Source organism: Callorhinchus milii, unplaced genomic scaffold (assembly GCF_018977255.1).
Source record: "Callorhinchus milii isolate IMCB2004 unplaced genomic scaffold, IMCB_Cmil_1.0 Scaffold24, whole genome shotgun sequence".
Classification (NCBI taxonomy): Eukaryota; Metazoa; Chordata; class Chondrichthyes; order Chimaeriformes; family Callorhinchidae; genus Callorhinchus; species Callorhinchus milii.
This window is the reverse complement of record NW_024704765.1, coordinates 6,570,297-6,587,738: the sequence shown is the minus strand read 5'-3', so window position 1 is coordinate 6,587,738 and position 17,442 is coordinate 6,570,297. Positions and strand designations below refer to the sequence as shown.

Sequence of the window (17,442 nt, the reverse complement as noted above, 5' to 3'; positions counted from 1 at the left end):
TGTGTGCTTTTATTTCTTTTAATCAGGTTCTTAAAGGAATGAAAAACGCTAGCACACATATACGCAACACAATAACCAGATTGACACAGATTATACCACTCAAGTGCTTTAAACACCACAATGTTCACCCTTTTGAGTAGTATTAACAAAACCCAACTATCGGTTTAAAATAGCAAACGACTCATACAGAGGTAAACAGGACCAGGAGGTGATGTGACTGGTAGGGTTTTAATTTTCTCCAAATAAAGCAACAGAAGCAATGATATCTCTGTCCATCCACAAATGCACTATCATTTCTACAGTGTTAATGAGCACAACTGATCCAGTTTCACATCTCACTGAGGTAACGTTTTGCTCACACAGTCAGACGTGGGGGTGAAATAGTTGGCTGCCCGGTAAGAAGGAAGCAGTACAAAAAAAAAGTTTTATTTCCCCTCTCCTCCCATCCAAAAAAAAAAGAAAAAATAACTTCTTATGAGCTAAAACTGGGTTGAATTTGCTTCTGTGATTTGGATACTTTGTCATGTCATCGTACTTTGCTGGCATCAAATCCTGCCCACTCTGGGGGATATTGCTCTGGGGGGGTTGGTTCACGTTGAACTCAGAGGTTCTTGGTCTGTCCTTCTTCAACGTCATCCAACTGCCTGTTGACGCGCATTGAGTAGAGCGAAGTGTTGACCGGAAACAGTTTGTTCACTGAGGTTTTGCGGGGCGGAATCAGAAGAATCCGCTTGGTAAACGGGGCCTTATATTGTGCCACGAACCCCTTTTCCTTAGAAGTAACTAACTCCAAACTAGACTTTAGATGGCTGTGTTCGACCGAAGAGGCTCCAGACATTTGGCTGCTTGACTGGAGGCTGCTCTTGCTTTTGGTCTTCATGGTGTACAGAGTGTGTAACCGAGCTAGTTCGGGAAGTGGGCCGTGAAAGGATGAACTGCTCTTCTGATGAGGCACTTTTGGAAGCCCGCTGGAATCCGCGGCAGCTCCAGCCTCGGACTTTTTCTGGTGCTTCAACTCAAGTCGTTTCAAAGGGTTCAGGGATAACTGGCCAGTTCGCTTCAGGACCGATGACTTCTCTGCCGTTTTGGTGTCTGTCTTTGCCCGTACGATATTCTTCACATTGGGCTCCGTAGAGCAAGCGTTGTATAACAGGACAAAGTCCTTTTGTGCCTGAAGTGGCGTGATGGTCGTTTGTTTGTTACTTTTCGTGAATATTTCAACAACCAAATCTACCAACAAAACAGACACAGGCTTCAGAAATGCTCACCCGACAACTTGCAGGTCTTATTATTCACTTTTATGCCTGAAAACTCCCCCTCTGTAATCGCTTAATGATGGCAAAGGGACACCTTACCGAGGGCTTCGCTCACGAGGCTGGGGATGACGTTTCTGAGAACGTCGCAGGTTCTGTACAGAGATGGGTTGCCATTCATCTCCAGTAACCAAACCTGCAAGCAGATTCAAACACATTCCTGTTAACCCTTTTGAGTACATCTTCCAGCTTCCGCTTTCAGGACAGAAACATTTCTCTCCGGCCTCACTTGCCCGGTAGTAACTGCAGAGTGAGGCTTTCCTTGCCCACCTGCAGCCTCTAGACATTTCTAAAGAGCCATTGCAATAACGTGGCAATGCTCATAATAATAATAAGCCTTATAATCCCTTGCATTTTGATACATAACGCCTCATCACTTTGTTGAGATGTCTCAAAACACTTCACTCTACACTGTATACTGTAAATTGAATGACTGTGTACTTGTGGGCCCGAATTGCGCCAGCAATGTCCCACAAACAGCCAACTGTTTGTGAATAACCGACTCTTATCTGGGGGATTGTTGGCTGGGAAACCTGAGTGAAATTCCTTCTCTTTAGTGCACTGGGATCTTTAACATCCACCTGAACAGGCAGACAGGATCCCGGTTTAACGTCTCATCTGAAGGGCAGCCCCTCCAGCAAAGCAGGTCTCCCCAGCATTGTAATGGCGGTTCAGGCGAGACTGAGAGCTTCAGTGGCAGTGTGGAACTTGAACCCACATTACCTCAGTGTGAGTGTTACCAATTGTGCCAGGCTGAAACCTTGTGAATTGGTGTGGGTTCCCTTATACGGAACGTCAGAACTGGTGAGCTCTTACTTTCATTTCTCTAAACCGCATTAACAGGAAACCCATCGTCTATCCCTCTGCTGTCTGGATTATAGCAATCACTAACTCAACAGAATTATGTAGAATGCTACAGCACGGAAACAGGCCATTTGGTGTAACTAGTCTGTGCCGGTGTTAACACTCCACATGAGCCTCACCCTCACCCTCTTAGCCTTCTCTCCTTCGCCCCTCTATTCCGTTCCTCTTCCTCTTAAGTTTGTTAAAGCTTTCTGGTTTAACCACAGCTTCTGACAGTGAGTTTTCAACATCCTCTTGCGTAAAGAGGTTCCTCCTAAACTCTGTCTTTAGATCTGCTATTGGCTAACTTATATTTATGGGCCCTTCTTCTGGACTCACCAAGTTTATTAATCTAAAACCATGTGGTGCTCCACTTGCACTTGGCTGATTTTTGCATTGTCTTAACATTTGTCCCCTTACCTCCAAATACAGACTAATTCTAAAGCCGTCGTACATTACCATGTGAGCTACTACTTCGTGTGACTGTTGCAGGCTGCAAGTTAAACTCTTAGCATGTGATTAAAAACACGCAACAGATTAATGTAACGTTGTGAGTATTTTAGTTTTAACTTTGTGTTTGGGATTTAGCAACAGATAATATTCGCATTCAATTTAATGCCTGGCCGAGTTTGGGAAGGAAAATCGAGCTCTCGATTTTATAGAGTAAAGAATTCTTAATTCTTCTTCTTCTTCTTCAAATACATCGACTCAAATTAGTTCATAAGCCTTTCCAAAGTCAATGCTTTAAACAACCACCAGATGGTGCAGAACTACAGTAGAACCTCACTAATCCGATCACTCAAGCGACTGGACAAAAGTGACCAACTTAGCGAAGTGACCCAATTACTGAAACAGGTCGGGTGATTCAGGTCACTGATATAATGTTAAGGGCATTGGTCATGGGTAAGGCTGATGAACATCCAACAACCGTACCTCGCAATCTCACTAAAATGAAGGCATCGTCACGTTCAAAACAAAAGCGGTCATGTATCCAGCCTACCTCCCGACGTGAAAAACTCTATATCAAATGCAAGGATTATTATTATTATTATTTACCTTTTGAGAATGCAACCAACTTGTGTTCTGCCAATGCCATAGATCACAGTTAACTTTTGCTCTTATTGTTTTTGATTAAGTCCTCTCTCTCACGTAAGGATAGCTACATCCTTAGGATGCACCAAGACAGTAGAACAAAGCTTAGAGTTGCAAAGGGCAATTTCAGGACAGATTCCAGGAAGGACCTTCTTCCTTTATCCGGAGCCCTTCTTCATTGAAACCAATCTTGTAGTGACTCCGTACACACTATAACTCATTCAATTAGGTGACAAACCGTAATATCATTGCACATTTCTGACTAACATGATTTACGTGTTAAGGGTGATTAACATTCAATTTGAGCGTCCTGCAGTTCAGTGGTTAGAGAACTCGCCTTTCAATCAAGAGACCTGGGTTTGATTCCCAGCAGGGCGAAACCTTGGGCAAGTTTCCTTGCTCCACACGCCTGATAATAATCCCTCAAGAAAGAAAAACAATATAAATTTGGTCACTCAATCCACGACTGTTTGTGGGACGCTGCTGTGCGCAATTGACTTGCCGCGTTTCGCCCACAAAATATACAGTCAATTAACTTTACAATATATTCTGTGAAGCGCTTTGAGACGTCTAGAAAACGTGATAAGGCGCTATATCAAATCAAGGATTATTATTAAGTACACATGGCTCAATTTGCCTTTCTCAGATTACAGATTTATTAATCCAAACATTACTGATACAATCGCATGTGGATCTTAAACAAATCATTCTACCAGGTCTGTATGGCCTTATCACCGTGACAACAGCTAAAACATTCCCATTAATAAATCTACTGGATATCCTAATGGCTTTTAATTTGGTGATTTTAAGCTACATTTCCTTTCAAAAAGTTCAAAATTTTCTTCAGCCGTCTCCCTTTTCCAGCAATTCCGGCTGATGGGACTAATGCTGTTGCAGTAAGACAGGCAGTAAATCCTGGTTTAGGAACCACCTGCCTGAGGAAACTCACAAGAAGGTCATTGAGACCTTGATGTTATTGAGAAAAGGCAATCTTCCACAGTAATCTCAGCAGTCACCTTCTTCCCCCAATGACCAGTGACTTGAGAGATACAACATGTCGAGACATGAACTTTGTTTTTCGCTGTGTGCAATGAGAAGTGATTTGCAGCAAACAGCTTCTTACAATTGTCAGCAAAAGCTGCCAAAACCTCAGTAAGCAGAAGATCACAAAGTTGGTTAAGATGAAGATGTCCCTTGGACCCATCTGATCTCATCCTTCCAGAAACCCACCCTACCGTCTTTCCAACACGTCGTCAAACTGTTTTTAAACACGTTCGGCGTCCTGAACTCCATCGGCTTTCCTAGCAACCTGCTCCGTTCGTTAATTACCCTCTGCATAAAGAAAAACTTCACATTGTCTCTCCCGAATTTGCCCATTGCCACTTCAAACCTATGGCTAAAAGATCAGCTGATCAGTGAGCGCTGATTGACTGGTTCCGTGGCCTTTGGGAAAACATCTCCAGTGGAAGCCCAAAATCCCAGGACCCCACAGTTTGACACTGCTTCTGGTTTTCCGGAATCCTAAATCTGAACAGGGAATAACCCACACCCAGCCCTGCTACATGGATTCTCAACCATCTTTCTTTCAATGGCGGGGAAAATTGGAAGCATTTATTCATTATGGATGTCAGGCACATGGTTAATCACATGTTTGAATCATTTCAAACCTTTATATAAAAACTGGCTCTGGGGCAACAAAGTCCTTTAATTAATTAATCATAAAGGATGTTTGAACGAAAGGCGATCAGATGGCTCATTGTACTCTGGGATTAGTCACTGTGCAGGGTTTACACACTGATACAGCGAGCGGCCAGTTACTGAAACACGAGAGGGTTTAGTTTCCAATTCATTGCCATTCTCTTTCTCCCCATTCAGCGACAGGACAAGAGTGTGCATTGTCCGGGCCTGTGTCGTGTTTTGCGTTCATTAATGCTGTCCAAATCAATCATGGCCGGGTTCGTGCTGTGTTACATTTCTGTGGTTGGACTGCAGACTGCTAGGCAATAGATTGCGAAGCTACCAGAAAACACAGGTAACCAACACAAACCATTGCCTCATTATCTCCCTTTTTCTAAAAGTGTCCCAATATGGTTTGCTCTATAAATGCAATTTGCTGTTGTTGTCGTTGTTGTTGTATGCCTCACATGTACAGCGTGCAGGAAATGATGGCACTGACTTGGAAGTTGCAGTAAATCTGATCCGTTCCCCGTTTGCATTGTAAACAAGCCAGCACTATAAATGAAGTGTGTTTTAACAGGGCTGGAGCACATCACATCCAGCAGTTTTTCACTCAACAGGTTCTACGGTTTGATTTGATCAAGGCTCAAAACCTATGCGTTATTTTTCTAACACAAGCGCACGATTAGGAAGAAAGTAATATAAAAAAAATCAGCATCACCTTAAAATTTTGATCAATCATAAAATCACAGCCCAGGAGGTCAAAGTAGCCCAGTTTAGACTCCAATTTGCTCTTAGCAGAGATGAAACACTGCATCATGATCTGTTGCATTTTCTTCTGCAAGAAAAAGATGAGTTATGTATAGCTCCTTGAATTAAAAGCCTCCCTTTTCCATTTGTGTTCCTTAAGAAGTTTGAGGTCCTGACCCCGATGTACTGAGTTATCAAAACTTTACTACAACAACTTGCATTTATATAGTACAATTCACGCAGGGCAGTGTCTCGGAGCGCTTAACAGTGGCAGAACCTAAAGCTGAGCCGGTGGGGGGTGGTGGGGGGGGGGGGGGGTGGGAGGAGGTGACTGTCAGCACAGTCGAAGAGGAAGACCTTTTCACACGAAGGGTAGAGAAAATCTGGAACTCTCTCCCCCAAAAGGTTATGGATCCTGGAGCCATTCAAATTTGCAAGACTAAGATGGATGGATGTTTGTTAGGTCAGGGTATCCTGGGATATGGGGCAAAGGCGGGTAATTGGAGTTGAGGTACAGATCAGCCACGATCTAATGGAATGGCGGAACAGGCTCGAGGGGCTGAATGCTCTACTCCCGTTTCCGTGTTCCTATGTCTTCGGTCGTGACCTAAAAGACAGGGAGGAGGTGGCAAGGCAGAGGGATTAGGGCAGAGAGTTCCAAAGCTTCGGGGCACAGTGGCTGAAAGCATGGCCGCTGATGGTGGAGGGTAGGGGACGAGGGACAAGCAGGAGGCGAGAGCTAGCCGAGGGCCGGCAGCGAGGGTGGGGTGGGGAGTGGTTACCGCGGTAATCTCGTGCTCCAGCGCTGGGTTATCAAAATGTTAAAGGTTACCGTGGAAATACGGCAGCACTTTGCCATCGCTAACCAGCGAGCGAGGTTGTGTACTGAATCCTCTGGTGGTTACAAGGGCTGTGAACATCACTGTATTAATTAGAGCTGGGTAATGAAAGCAGAATCACACCCTTACCGCAAAAACGGTGAACACCCAGTCCTTCTGGAGGGCTTTTGCTACCATGAAAGTCTCATTAATATATTTATTTAAGCGCTCCATTGACCAGATTGTCTCGTCCTTCACGTCATTGTAATTTGGGTTCTTTTTCTGTATGAACTGAGGGCGAAAAGACACAAGGCTGCAATTAGTGGATTAAAGCTGCTTTTGAGGGAGGGAGATAGGGAGGGAGGGAGGGAGGAAAGGAGGGCAAGTAAGGAGAGAGGTGGAGGGACAACAAGCATCTCCTAAGATATTAATATCAATAAGGGGCCAAATAAATAAAAGATGAATAGTTTATTGAAAGAGCAGGAGGATGCATTCCTAATAATAAAAAAAACCTTACATTTAAAAGCAATGCCTTTCACACAGTGACTCTATATTTTGTAGGTGAAATCAGCTGCCAATTTGCACATAGCGATGTCCCACAAACAGCCCATGAGGTGAATGAGCAATCTTATTTGGAGGATTGTGGATCCAGGACAATGGGAGAAAGTTTTATTTTTGAAATAGTGCCATGGGAGCTTTATGAACTGTGGGGGTGCGAATGGGTTAAAACTCAGGCAGAATTGTTTAAAATACACCAGGGAAGGATGAAGCACACGGGAATGGAAAAGATCATCAACATCTGCTGAGCTGGGTATTTTTATCCCCTCACGCAGATCACTGGGTAATTTACAAAGCAGTAATGAACACCTGCTGCAGCCCGGCCTGACTTACACACATAGAATCAATCCCCTGTGCACTAACTGGCAATAATAATAATCTTTGCATTTGATACAGCGTCTTATCACGTCTTCGAGATGTCTCAAAGCGCTTCACAAAATACACTGTAAAGTGAGTTGACTGTGTGTTTTGTGGGACGAATATTTATTGTTGGCGAAAATTACCACTTTTTTTTAACCTTTGCAGTGTATTCTGGATTCAGACACAGCTGTTGGACTAACATCACATTTCATCTTACCTGGTTAGTTAAGTGACCTGTCAGGTCGTCAGAATTGGGGTCATACTTGTTACACGTCAACTTGACGTAACCGTGGTGAAAGAAGGTCACATAGGGTGAGGTGCAGGCGATCAGGAAGAAGGAGCGGACATCAAATTTTCTCCCATCCAGTAGCAGAGGGTTGTGAATGTATCTGTTGGAGGAAAAAGGACACACATTTTAATGAAACTCTGAAGAAGGTTTGGAGACTGGTCAGGGATTTCATAGTTACTACGTCTGGCCAGTGGACTCATCAGAAGACCCACGTCCCCTTCACTTGGGGCTCTCCACAAATCCACTCCTCCAGTGTGTTCATGGCCTGCTTTAACACTAGTCAATCTCATTGTCTGGTGACTGAAAATGAGGGAAATAAGAGGTGAGACATTGTTCAATGTTCTATTAAAGAACTACTGTTCACTCCTGCTTTCCTGGGAGTCAGTGTATGGCCCATCCAATCTGATCCTTCCACCCACCCTACCATCACAGCCACAAGCTGCTTTTTAAATGAGTCCAGTGTCCTGGCCTTAACCAACTTTCCTGGCAAACTACTTGTGCTCAGTTCTGAGCAGTTCATACGACTAGGTTCTTATAAGGCTCATTTATTGGAAGATTCGCCTTGGGTATTGACTCCCTCACGAGACAAAGTTAGTTGGTGAACATCTGTAAGGGTGTGAGGTGCACAAGGAAAGATTGTATCTTACCTTTGAACTACTCTGTGAATGGGCGAAGTGTACAAATAACACCTGTAGTGAGGATTCTCGGTCACACTCTCCAGTTTGCTGCGGAAGGCGGCTAAGTCTTCGCGATTCCTTAGAAGAAAGATTCCTCGGCCCAAGCTCGATTCGGCAGGTTTGCAAATCCAAATCTGCCCTTCTGTGTAAACAACAAACACAGGGAACCAGAGTCAGAAAATGGGGGGTAAGCTTTTACAATAATGTACAAGAGTGTTTAAGCCTGAGGTTCCACCTGGAGGTTGCCTGCAAAACGTTTTATCAAACTATTTACTGGTCAGCAATTATCAAGTTGAAGTCTGTGCTTTCATGATATTCCTCTCCGGTGCAGGACTGAAGTGTAGGGTCTCTGGACATTTATGGTGTTGCCAGTGACACTGTGGTCCTATGCACTACTTATAAAAATAAGTTGTGTGATGATGGATGTGATAATTCAGAGCCGCTAGTATCCAACCCCATCCCCTTGAAACTCTCAGAGATGTTACTCTACGTGAAGGGCGCTATATAAATGGAAGTTGTTGTTGATGATGTGCACGCTGCCAGACTTTACCATGCAAAAGCACTCAGAACCCTGCTGCTGTGACGGTAAATAATGATCCTTACATTTAGCGTAGTGCCTTTCACGCCCTTCGGAAGGACATCCCAAAACACTTCACAAGGATACAGTGTAAAGTGGAGTGATTTGTGCAGAAATGTAGCACCGATTTGTGCACTGCCATGTCCCATAAAATCAATTTTATGTGGGAGATTAGTGGCTGAGACAGCGGGAGAAACTCCCTTCTCTTTTTTGAATGGTGCCATGGGATCTTTAACGTTCACCTGAACAGATAGATGGGGCCTCGATTTAATGTCTCATCTGAAGGACGGAGGGTAGAGGTTACCTCTGAAAACCTCAAAGAAAGTTTGACGCTCCTTCTTCATATCCATGCGATACGTCTCAGGATAGAAGTCGTCTAGTTTCATACCCCTGCTGGGAGACAGGGCAATAAATAATAATAATAATAACAGTAATAATAAGCTTTGCATTTAATATAGCTCCTCTTCACATCTTAGAGACGTCTCAAAGCTCTTCATGGGGATGTGGTGTAAAATGGATTGACTGCACTTTGTGGGCGAGATGCAGCAGCCAGTGGCGTGCAGCAATGATGAAAGTTGTGTGGAAAGCGTCCCAGTGACTGGTCTGCCCCTCCAAGTTCTGCCAATGAGCCAACCGGCTGGTCTGTCATCAGCAATGCCTTGGGAGTAGGGTTATACGTCAAATTCTAGGAATAGTTTACTGATATTCAATTTATTTAAGGAAACAAGTTTGAAGTAAAGAAGAATGATGAAGAAACCGACTGAATAAGTCACAACAAGAAGAAAGTTAATCGAAACAAACCTCAAAGCAAACAGATGGCATTTTGTGTTAAGCTTAAAGTTAATAAAATAGAAAAAGTTTCATAACTCTTACCATCTAATTGTAGAAATGAACATTACTTTCAAATGGATAAGTCGTCTTGCCAGCAGTCCATAATTTTACGAAGACAAAACAGACACGTTTATAAAGGTGTTCAATTGCCAGTAAACAGTAGAAACCAAAACAGCTAATACTAATGGCTGTATCTTAACCGATTTTAATTAACGTCCTTTATACTGGGGGCCAGGTTTGAATTAGATGCTCAGTTATCCGAATTTTCAACATTCACTGAGTGGCAACAAAAGGATAATAGTCTTTGTTGCCACTCATTTTTTTCCTCTTCCTTCAATTTAAATCGGACAACATCAGCTGCACTCCGAGACCCCACCCTGCAAGAAGTGCGCTATATAAATGCAAGTTGTTGTGGTTGTTGAGGAGATACTGGTTGACCCTCATTATAATGCAGTGATTTAGGTCCATGAACTCAGCCCCCGCGCCCACACATTATAATGAGGTCAATAAGCATTTCCATGTCATCAGGTCACAGTCAATGTCACTTCCTGACATCGCTTCTGACATCACTACAAATGTCCAGAGATAGCCACGCGGACACTTCCTTCGGAGCAACAGTCGGCCACACTTCCCGCAGGTAGCGCCCAAGCGCGGTGCACGGGAAGTGAAGTCAGCGATGTTTCCTGTGCAGGACACCCAGGAAGCGAAAGTGGCTTCCACCGCAAGTGCAAAGTGTGCACCTGCGCTGGATGCAGAAAGTTGGCCAGTCAGTGCTGTGCCAGAAGCAGTTCATTTGTGCCCCACGTAAACGAATCCGGGGAGCATTATAACGAGCTCAGACGGTATTCGTGCACTGGCTCAAATTCCCACCTGGGCATTTAGTAACTTAGTCAGTGTTCCCGGGAAACTGAGGCAGTCAATTCTCAAATATCCCAAATGTGAAAAATTAACTATACTCGGGTGTCTGATGTATGTTTGACGCTGCCAGATTCTGCACTAATTAATACACATGCTTGGATGCTGTATTTTCCAGTATCTTTTGTACATAATATAATATGATAATATAATAAATCTAACATTTGATATAGCGTCTTATTGACACAACATCTCAAAGTACTTTACAGGAGTTACTGTAATGAGCAGGGACAGTGCATTTATAGGCAAACTGTTAGATTGGAATCTGAATTTGTGAGATTCCCAATTAAATGCATTCTAACCAGTGTATTAATTAGGTGAGTGCTGTATATCGCAGTCTTAGGGGCAAATGTATCAAACAAGAGAAGATCAAAAGCATATATCAAAGGCAAGGATCATTATTATCAACTTACCCGGAGCTTGGGGTTATTGTATATTTACTCATTACACGTTCATAGTCCTTGAGGGAACTGCAGAGGCCAGCCTTGGTGGTCAAGATCTTGTTGTTAGGAATATGGTTTAACATCTGTTTACCTGTTTGAATGACAGAAGTCAAGGGCAAATTTAGGAACACAGTGTTGAGTTATGTAAGGCCTGGTCTGAGTCATTCGGAGAGCTGGCTTACCTTGTTGAAAGTTTTGATAGTTGATTCGTAGCTTGAGTTCGCACCATTTTAATATGTAGTCTGTTCTGTTGTTGTCATAGATTCTCTTCCATCCCCTATTCTCACAGAAGTTGCTTACTCTGTATTAAAAAGAGATAATAAAGTGTTTCAAAAGTATCACCACCAGACAGATCAGAAGAGATGATCCTAAAGGAGGATGTAGTCATGTCAATGAAGGTGGGCAGACAGGTGGCAAATGTAATTCAGTGCAGAAAAATACACTTTGTGAGGAAGAACAAAAAAAAACAAATTCACCCTGACTGGTAATATTCCTATTAAAGTAAAGCAGCAAATACCTTGGACTGCAACTAGACTTAGACTGTAAAACAAGTAAATTAAATGCAAGATTTTATATACAGGAGTATTGAATACAAAAGCAAGGAGTTAATGGGTGATATTGATTATTAAACTGTATGCAATCAGAGGCTTTTCATGAGAAAGAATGCATTATGAAACACAGCAAATTTCAGTGCTATATCCAATCAAGGCCATTAAATTAATGAAGGCTAATCGAGCTACATTAATAATTCACTATAAAGCTACTTTATACATACAAGTCGGCCCCATTTGCACCTCCAATGTAGAAAAAAGGCCCTGTGCCTCTGTAGTCATATCTCTTGCTTTTGTTAATTCTGGAGTTTGTGGCATCTCCGGATTGATCTGTTTAAACATTTAAGATTACTGGATTATTTAGATGTCTGTCGCATTATGAAGAGATTTTAAATTAGCACCTGCGATTTGTTTTTCCCAATTGTGTACTTTTTTTTGGTCAACCGGGTGTCTGACCCACGCAGAAACCCATCACCATGCTGAGGAGTATCCAAGCCAAACTGAGAATTCCATGCATCCCAGAAAACGCATGGGAATTCTAGAGACAGCTATTGGAAAGCAATGCCCACTCTCCCCCTGGAGGGTTGAGCAAAGTTATCAATCGTCAGCTACTTCTAGTCTAGATCTCTGTCTTGATAGACCGAATTAGAAGTTCTGTCAAAAACGTTCACCTGCCTCCGCCTACGCATCAGATAACCCCAACAAGCAGCCTCTCAACTCCAAGAAACGTGATGTGCAAACATGGCCACGGCTAGAGGAGAGGGCGAACTCAAGCACACACCACCCCACAACCTCCCGCAGAAACATTCTGCATCTTTCCATTTTGCGGCAACTGATTCAGTCGCCTTGTTTAACAGCAAAGAGTATGCAGCATCGCTACGTGGCAGACTATCTCTGAGTGAAAGGGGTTTTCTTGTTACTTTTTTGTGAAGGGTGCAATATTCCCAGTATTCTATTCGCTCACTCCTCCTCCAGTCCTGCTCCTGAGCCAGACATTAAGTGATGCACAGGAGCTCCCTGGGAACAGGTAGCTATTCCCTGCTTTGCCCCTACAAGTGTGTGGAGATTCCTAGCCTCAAAACTGCAAGAAAGCTAAAGCTGGGAGCTCAATGGTGTAGCAGATCAAACCAGCTTTGTTCTGAAGTGCTACGTAGATCAGACAAAGGTACATTTGACTTAAATACTGTACTGCGCTTCAAAAATACATTCTTGTATGCTTTTCAGATTTCAATCTTTTCAGAAGATTTCAAACTGATTGGAGAGCATCCAAAATTATTCCCCTTCAACTCAACTCAATGATTATCCAAACACACCAACAACCTTCTAGTCCGTTGCTAGGAAATTGTGTACAACAAAACAACAGAGCTTTACATCAAACAAATTCCCAGTGTTTTCAACAGGTCAAACATGGGTCCTATTTCCTTAATCTTGTGCTATTGAAATTGACGACAAATGGAAGCAAGGATTATATTAACATCAGTGAGTTTATCTCTTTGATTCACTATGTATTGTCTGCATCATTGATAGAAGCAAAGGGGCTTTGCTGAAATTGTAACCGCAAATGAAGATTAAACAATCATTAGAGTAAAATGCAAGAGCAGTGTACACAGTATAGACTTTTGATAGATTATTCTGCTGAAGATTCACACAGGACGAGGTCCGTGACCTTCCCTACATTCGAACAGAAAGATGCAGAGAAGGTAACAGCTTAAAAACAGTGCCTGGAACCACTGGAGAGGAATGAAAGTCGCAGTCTTACCAGTTTCCATGAGGAATGAAAAAGGAGAGAGTATATAATCTTTATCATGCGAGCAGAAGCTTCAACAGAGTTACTTTGCACTCCAGTGGCAACTGCTTTAGATGCTGGAGACGGCTGATTGGAATAGGACAATGAGGAAAGAAGCAAACGTTCCATGCTTAAAACCAGCCCAGGCCACTTCTTTGTGTTTCATTTCCACAGACTCCACCTTTTCATTGGAAAAAGTCGAGCTGGGAGTGGCATGAGTGTAGTTGTCAGAAGAAAACTTTCCCTCTTCATTTACCAGTGACCTGCTAACGCCATATCAACCCGTCCGCTCCCTCCGCTCCGCGGGCTACAGCCTGCTCCATGTCCCCCGCCTGGCCTGACCCACCATTAGCAGGTGGGCCTTCAGGCTCTCTGCCCCCCCCCCCCCCGCCGCCCCTCCTTTTGAAACTCCATCCCACAATCTCTTCATCTCGCTCCTTCCCTCCCTTTCCTCCTTCAAGGCCCACCCCAAGACCCCCTCTTCGGCCACCTCCCTACCCCTACCCTCCCCACCCTCCACCCCCCCACGATCCCAACTCCCCGCTCGGGTCCAAATCCCTGACTGTCCAGCGCCTTGGGACGTCCTCCCGACGTGAAAGGCGCCGTGTAAATGGCATTTGTTGTTGGTATCATTGAATCTCGATGGCTTGATGCGGCAACACAACAAAGCTTGTTTCGTTCCCGAGGGAGGGGGTAGATTTGTCAATTTCTAAGTATTTGTTGTGATAATGAAACTCATGCAATGACCATCGTAGCATTACACAACACTGTGCTTCTGGGTCTTTTAATCGTTTGAAGACTAAATGACCACTGGGTGGCACTACGGCCCTTCCGTTAAGCATTCTCTTTATTTCAGGATAATACCTCCAACAACGGAGCACTTCCCCATTCGTGCACTTGTCCTACAAGCTCACATCTCCGAGATGACTTGAGCTAGTTTGCCCCTGTGAAGCCTAAGAACAAAGACTCCAATCGGAGCAACGGGCTTCAAATGGTTAACGCACGAACCGCCCGGCTGGCGAATGCATAATTCCTTTCTTTTTGACAACATTGCTGTGGCGTGAGCCGCAGTGACAAGAGGGCAGCCGTTATTGACGTGAGCAGCACTGAACAGGAAAGGGGCCTTGAACTTGGAGCACTCTTAACAGCGTCAGCTTTTTTATCCGTCTCGTGCAACTATCCCTGTGTTCACCCTGACACTCCCAATAATAAGATTTCTTCCAATTGACACAGCGGTTTCACAGGCACGGCAAACTACCACAAACAGCCACCAAAATGCCTGACCAATCTTTCTGCAATCTTATTCCATTGCATGACGCAAAGGCAAAATCTGCAGGTTCAGTTTTCCTGACTTGGAATTAATAACATCAACAACAAAAGACTTGTGTGGAGTATAAACACCAGGATGGACTAGTTGGGCTGAATGGCCTGTTCCCGTGCTGTACGATCTATCTATGAAAAAGGCAAGAAAAAGAGCTTCACTAACAAACTAAGAAGGAAGAAGACTGTATATATTGTACAGCTTAAAATTGGTGAATTGTTCAAGGGTGTAACGCATTCTCGGATTCATTTTAAACCGCGGCTTTCTTTCTGCATCTGACAGAGATGCAAAGCAAACATCCATCATACGGGGTTGTCTGTGCCTGACCTGTTCTCGCTCTCCATTTGAAATGAATGGGTCCGTGACAAGCTAACAGTCATTAAAATAGGTCCTAGCATTTATGATTATATGTAGAAGAGATTTACTGTTTTATTAGGAAGGAATAGAATTTCATCAGCGTCAATTGAACTTTTCTAAAACTAGGCGGAACATGAGCTGAGCTGAATTCAGTCTGTTTCAGTTTCAGACTCACAGTGTATTGTCCTCACTAAGGGGCACATGTGTCAGTGATGTGTGACAGTGCAGTGTTTTAAATTAAACCCCACCAAGAGTTGAATCGCACACGAACCTGTGAACTTGCTGGAGACAATATCTGGGAGTGTTGGTACACTGCGTAGGAATGTTTTTCTGAATTCATTTATATTGGAAAAATAACCTGCATCGCCCTCTGAAGCCATATCATGTTTAGCTTGTGTCTGACATTGTGCTATGATGCTAGTGGTGATTGCTGTCATAAAGACTTGGTATTTAAAGGGGTGTCATCAGACATTTTTTAAACATCAATAGTAATATCCCACACCTTGTGCTACAATGTCAAAATATTTGCACACATTTCCACAAAGGTTAATGTAAAGTTTAAAGTTTAAACCCTAGATCCCACCTTGCGACAGAATGTGATATTGCTGGTCGGCCACAGCTCCATGGTACTTCATGTGTGCCATTGTCTGCTCGCGACTGCTTCAACACATCACTTTAAATTTCTTTCTGCTCAAAATAGCCAGGCTATCGGTTACACTCTCGCCTCCGAGCCAGAAGGCTGTGGGTTTTCAACCACTTGTTGGGACCTCACAGTCTAAGCTGACACTCCAGCTCAGTCTTGCAGAGAGCACTGCATTGCCGGAGATGTTGTCCTTCAGATAAAGATATTAAAATGAGGTCCCACCTGCCTGCAAAGGTGGCTGTTAAAGATGTTTATGCTAATATGGCACTGTTCAAAAAGCGAAGGGAATTTCTCCCAGTGTTCAAATTTAATAAAAAAATTCATTTACTTCAGAAATGTTTGTGGGATATCGCTGTGCATAAAATGGCTGTGGCATTTGCCTACAAGTACACAGTCACTACACGATACAAAAAATTCTGTCGAACGTTGAGAACATTTCAACATTATAAAGTACTGTATCAAATGCAAAGATTACTATTATTGAACAAGCAAACTTGGACGAAAGAGGTTTTTCTGCTCCCGTTTGAGCTCATCCTCCCATTTCGTCCTGGTTCAACCATGAGGAACACATGTTAAACAAATGAAGAAGAATAGAAACACTCCAGGGTGTACATAACCAAAAAGATAGACAGACAGCCGGACGGACAAGGGTGAAACCACTCCCTGGGGGAGTGAGCTGACACCTAGAGGGAGGTAATTAATATCAGCACCATTGCTGGCATAAACAAACTCCTGCATTTGCCCACAAATATACGGTCTCTATGAGCAACGAATGAAATAATAATCTTTTCCCCTACAAAATACCCAGTCACTGAACTCTACAGCAAATCCTGTGAGGGGCTTTAAGACGTCTTGATGAGGCGCTACGTCAAACCAAAGATCATTGTATTATTCACCGCAGCGCCCGTGGCTTGTGAAACTTCTCAAATTCTTTCCCAGGGTTTCTGTCCTTATCGACAAATGTAATTCTCGTGTTGCTAACCGACTGTTTAATCTTGGGCGCGGCTTTTGGGGGGGGGGGGGGGGGGGGGAAACCTTCTGCAAACTTCCGAGCGGAATAAAAATGAAGGTGAAGTTCCAAAGCAGTCGTTGCACAATGACATGAGGAGGAGCTCGGAGTCTGTCTGTCTTTGCGGTTGCGCTCGCTCCTTTGTTAGATAACCTCGGTGACATTAACCGGTTGCTATGAGGATATGCCGCAGAGGGACCCAGATCCCACATACAGTATTAGCTGCCAAATAGGATTCGGGGCAACACGTGACCGACACCTACACAAACAGAACAAGCCGGTGTTAACCTCTTCAATGCCAAGATCTGGACTTCACAAAGAGCTCTCTGAATATTTGGTGGCGTGGGAATGGTGGGGGGGACGGGGGAGACGGGGGACGGGGGAGAGGGGGTGTCAGCCATTTGTCTGACACTCGGAAAATCATCGCCGTACTTAAGAATATCTTGATGGTACCGCAGGCCTCTTCATGCCGATGATGGCCATGGGTTGCCCATCACTGGTTTAGGCTGACGCTCCAAGGCAGTGCTGGGGGTGTGATGCATGTTTGGATGTGCTGTCCTTTGTGGTCTCGTCTACCTATCCAGGTGGACGTTAAAGATCCCGTGGCACTTTGTTCTCGTCTCCAAAATGCA

At 43.8% G+C, this 17,442-nt stretch overlaps 1 protein-coding gene across 1 annotated transcript; it reads right to left on the bottom strand.

The window, feature by feature from the left end:
• Positions 1 to 209: 209 nt before the first annotated feature.
• LOC103187439 (protein polyglycylase TTLL10) lies at positions 210 to 15,885 on the bottom strand. Its single transcript, XM_007906943.2, has 11 exons — positions 15,742 to 15,885; positions 11,919 to 12,024; positions 11,326 to 11,444; positions 11,114 to 11,234; positions 9,259 to 9,347; positions 8,348 to 8,519; positions 7,629 to 7,800; positions 6,644 to 6,784; positions 5,647 to 5,763; positions 1,356 to 1,449; positions 210 to 1,230 (listed from the first exon to the last, which is right to left on the bottom strand). The coding sequence occupies exons 1-11, from the start codon at positions 15,800 to 15,802 to the stop codon at positions 602 to 604; spliced, it is 1,821 nt and encodes a 606-aa protein (XP_007905134.1). The 5' UTR covers positions 15,803 to 15,885; the 3' UTR covers positions 210 to 601.
• Positions 15,886 to 17,442: the final 1,557 nt, after the last annotated feature.

Excerpts from the sequence above, each read along its gene's own strand:
- LOC103187439 (XM_007906943.2), bottom strand. The coding sequence starts at position 15,802 with ATGGCACACATGAAGTACCATGGAGCTGTGGCCGACCAGCAATATCAC. Across the intron at positions 8,520-9,258 it reads TTTCTTTGAGGTTTTCAGAG|AAGGGCAGATTTGGATTTGC; the intron begins GTAACCTCTACC and ends TTGTTTACACAG. Across the intron at positions 6,785-7,628 it reads CAGGTCACTTAACTAACCAG|TTCATACAGAAAAAGAACCC; the intron begins GTAAGATGAAAT and ends TTTCGCCCTCAG.